This window comes from Gymnoscopelus braueri (genome assembly GCF_963280865.1).
Source record: "Gymnoscopelus braueri genome assembly, chromosome: 3".
Lineage (NCBI taxonomy): Eukaryota > Metazoa > Chordata > Actinopteri > Myctophiformes > Myctophidae > Gymnoscopelus > Gymnoscopelus braueri.
In genome coordinates, this window is record NC_137612.1 from 56,313,819 (window position 1) to 56,318,314 (window position 4,496).

The 4,496-nt window shown below is 41.1% G+C and overlaps 1 protein-coding gene across 1 annotated transcript; it reads right to left on the reverse strand.

The window, feature by feature from the left end:
- Positions 1-580: 580 nt before the first annotated feature.
- Positions 581-3,569, reverse strand: LOC308082041 (single-strand DNA endonuclease ASTE1-like; the record flags this gene model as incomplete). Its single annotated transcript, XM_080423652.1, has 3 exons — positions 581-594; positions 908-1,109; positions 2,313-3,569. The coding sequence occupies 3 exons, from the start codon at positions 3,567-3,569 to the stop codon at positions 581-583; spliced, it is 1,473 nt and encodes a 490-aa protein (XP_080279778.1).
- Positions 3,570-4,496: the final 927 nt, after the last annotated feature.

The following is a 4,496-nucleotide window of genomic DNA, read 5'->3' on the forward strand; positions in this document are numbered from 1 at the left end:
CATATTTTACTGATGCTCTCATTCTGCACCATAAAGGAAAGGAATGAAACTGCATGACTTCAATCTGGTAGCCTCTCAAACTTGATTGACAAGGCCCATTGGTTGATACAGTTAACAACAAAATCCTCTGTGTTCTTTTTTTTTTTTTTTTAAGATATTCTTGGGGCTTTTATGCCTTTATTTGACAGGAAACAGGGAGAGAGATGGGGGGGAGAGAGATGACACACAGCAAAGGTCGTCGGGATCGGAAGTCGAACCCGCGACACGCTATCAAGATGGATTACCAGAGTATGTGATATGCGGCCTGGACCGCTAGGCCAGCGGGCGCCCCCCTCAGTTTTCATTTAACTGTAGTGTAACAATAGTCCTGTAAGGATGCCTTACCATGCAATTCGAGGCTCTTGTAGAGGAAAACATAGCAGCTGGTTGAGGTGAATGCTGTCTTTAAAGCAGATCTGCCATTGGTTGTAGGCATGAGTCACATCAAAGTCCTGTTTGGGCTGTTCATGTACGTCCATTTTGATCTCTCCCGTCACATCTACAACACACACACACACACAACCATTTTGAATTGGCAATGCTATATAAGGTGTACTGCTTGGAAAGGATATCCAAAAGGTTTTGGAGATCAAAGATTCAACCATTTTCCCACCATCTCATTTTGAACTTAGCTGTTTTAGCTGTATTATATGAAATAATCAAAGCAAGATGGGCTTCAAGTCAGTTATTCAACAAAAACAGAACGTTTACATGATACTGATTAATGAACATTTGTCAAGGAAATTGTGCTATATCATTATCATGGAATAGTTATTGTATGTGATTAACAGAAATGTAAGCTACCTTGTACAAGTAGTTACAACAGTTGTATTTACAGTAGTTCTCTTGCTGTTCTTAACAGTCCTACCTCGTTGTCTATTGATTTCTCCAGCCACCATCCCAAGCAGCAGAGCCTGAATGACCTTCTCATCAGGGGGAGGACTGCTGTGCTGCAACCAGTAGCAAGTGACAGCGACTGGCAGGCGCAGGTTGGGTGGCACTCCACTCAAAGTGTTGTGGTTCACCCCAAGCGTCTCCAAAAATACCTGTTCAAGAACGGACTGCTCAGCCTGTTAATGTAGGAGTAAACAGCAAGATTAGTAGGTAGTTTTTCATTCAGGGTTTTTTTTATTCCGTTTTGGCTTCTTTTTAAATGTTTTTCTTTCTTCTTCTTTTTTTTCAGTTTAATTTTAATAGTTTTTTACTAGTTTGCTAGTTTAGTTTAGTTTATTCTTTTAGTTTTGAAGGCTTAGTTTTAGTTTAGTTTTTATTAGTTTTAGTGTTAGTTTTAGGTTGTATATGGATTAGTCAGGGCGAGATTTACCAAGGTCAGAACAATAGAAAAAATAGCAGATCTACAAGCTCACAACGCATCTCATCACAGCGTATTGTGAGCTTTTGGATCTGCTATTTTTAATATTTAATTATTATTATGCATTGGGTGCCAAAAACGTATATATACGTTTTTGCAAATACACCCTCTAAAAATATGTTTTTTTTTTCCTTCACAGCACCAGGAGATATCATTTTTCGAAGATTTAGACTCCAATCCACTTCCTGGTTAACTTATGACTTCAAAAACCTGTATCTCGGCTCCTGTGTACTTTTTTTTTTTACAATGTATTTTTAACTATTTTCAACTGGCTGCAACTATGGAACGGATTACCGAATGTTTTTAATTTCTTTCCCCCGATTGTACGAGACCTCTATGTGTGTAATGAGGGGATCACCGTGAGGACGGTGATCACTGAAAATATTTTGTGACTACTTGAAAAAGGTTCAAAAATTGTTAAAAATCCTGGCACTCAACACATAATATTCTAATAAACCTCTGGCACCCAATTGGCACATCTAAAATATTTAATAAAATATGAATCATTTTTGGTGTGATTACAATGATATTTTGTCTGTATGGTAGTCTATGTTAATACGATATAACTTATAGGCCTACAATTGGGATGACTGTATTTGTATATTCTATTTAGACATTTACTGTAGATCCTGTGTCTGGTTTGACACGAGTGGTTGGCAAGTGGTAGGCCTACTGATGGTTAAAATTCTATTTTTCCCCTGAGCAAGCAAACCTAACTAAAATTAGTTTTAGTCTAGTTTTAGCCTAACTAAAACTAGTTTTATTTAGGCTTACTACTGCATTATAACGCTAATAAAGCTTGTGATAAAGCTCACAATTCATTGTGCTCATAATACGTGCATTGAAACATAAAAATACCTAAATAAAGCATGAACTGTTGGAATTTAACATTATATCTTACCTGATGCAGTAAGTCAATTTGATTTTTTTTAGCATCTCCATGGACGATTGGTTGGACCATGATCTTGGACAGCTGTGTGCCCTCTCTGTCCCATTCCTCCACTCCGGTTCTTGTCTTATTACCCAACAACAGCCCGTACATAACCTGTCGGATAGGCCGAGAAGTAATATTGGCGCTTGGCAGGTGGGCGTGGTCCACCTGGCAGGGCTGGACCAGTCTTCCGAGCAGCAGCACGTTCAGAATGTCGGAGGTCAACCGGCCCTGGGTCAAAGGAAGGCGAGCCCAGTCTGGGACTATGCCCACCGCCTCTGGTTCGAGATCCGGCGCTGTGCCGTCGTTGAAGAACTGGAGAAGGCAGGTTGGAGGGAACTGGTACTCCTTCATTCCCAGAGTCAAGGCCTGCAGGACCTCAGCATCTGTTTGTCTGCTCGAGCCACCCATTAGCCCCAGCACCGCCTTCAAAGCATCATCGGGATTCTGAAAGCCCTTCAGCCATCGCACCATCCCATCAAAGCGGCTCGTGGTCTCCCTTCCCGGTGGGATGTATTCAGGCCAGCGTATTGACAGGCCCATTTCATGCAACTTGACATAGTCGTTGCCGGCCAGTGCACCCATGAGAGGCAGGAGTTGGAGTTTAATATTGAAATAGACGCAGAAGCAGGATGTGGTGTAGTATTTGCAAGGAATATAGCTCTGTCTCCCGCTCTGTGACACCGCGTCCCACTTGAAGTGCGAGATGGGCAGAAATCCCCCGGGGAGGTCAAAGACATAGAAGTCACTGTCATTGCTCAATACCGGGCACCTCCACTCGCTAGCCAAGGAGGCGATTTGGCTGTCAGCCTCTCCAAAGCACTGTGCGAAAGGCACCTTCAGGTTGGTCAGTGTCTGTTTGAGCACCAACTTAACCAGGGTTGGCAGGATGTTCCCCTTACCACCCATAGCTGCAATCTGGGCTCTCCTGATCCTGTCTTCAGCTCGTTTCATCAGGGTGTCATATTTTTTATCGGAGCGGTCTGACCCCCCATCCAGTACTACATAAGGTTCAATCCCACAGTCTCTCAGAGCCTTGACAAACTTTGTAATAAGGTCATCAAATGCATCATACTCTCCACCATGGTTTTGTTCCAAGCCAGCGTTAAAATAGAGCAAATGATACAAGTTACAGCCGTCAATAACAAGCTTACTGTTTCTGAAACGAATATCTCTAAATATCTTACTGTTGTTCTCGATGAAGGTAGACAAGCCCTGGACCCCCATTGTGAGTTCAGATTCTGTGCCTTGTTGTCCAGTGGAGCAGAGTGGTGTGCAGTGGAACTGAGTGATGCCTGTATTTAGAGCAAGTGGAGTTTTCTTTTCCTTGAGTTTCATTTTCCTTACTGATACTGATTTCCTTACTTAGTCATTAACTCATTCACTGCCAGCATTTTCTGTGGCTGCGTTTAGCCACTGGCAGACATTTTGACCATTGTTGCCAATCTTTGATTATCCACAGAATATGTTGTACTATGACTACAATGTCACACAATAGCTCAAAAGAAAGAGGAGAAAGTAAAGGTTCAGACTACAAAGTAGAGGTTCAGACTACAAATGGACCATAGGGTCTTATTTGTGCACTCTCAGAGTTGTAATAAAAAAATACCATATATATGGTAAACAAAAGCAAAGCAATTATTGGTTCCATTTGTAATGAAAAGTGACACCTAACCTAAAATGTACATAGTCATTGTAAATAATCAAAAATTTGCCACAGACAAAATGTGTCCACAAATGTCCATTTGTGCACTCAGAGTTGTAATAAAAAATACCATATTTATGGTAAATATGGTAAACAAAAGCAATTATTTTTATACACCAAGCTTGAATTGGAGAAGACGTGAGAAAGTTGTGTTTAGCTTTGTAAATGAAAAAACAAAACAGACAAAAATAAGAAGCTTACCTTCACTGTCTTCATCTGGTAACATGGGGACACCAGACATCGCCTGTTGCTCACCATGCTCACCATCTGACTAAAAGCCTAAAAAAAAATAAAGTTTGGTATGTGATGTGTAGCCAGAGTTCACCTGACGCTCAAGCGTCATGAAGCAACCTTTTCCTGTTTTTTGAATGGTCTCCATTTACAACCCAAACATCTACATAAACGTTTAAATTTCAAATATAAAGTGCTGACCCCACGGCCACAGATAT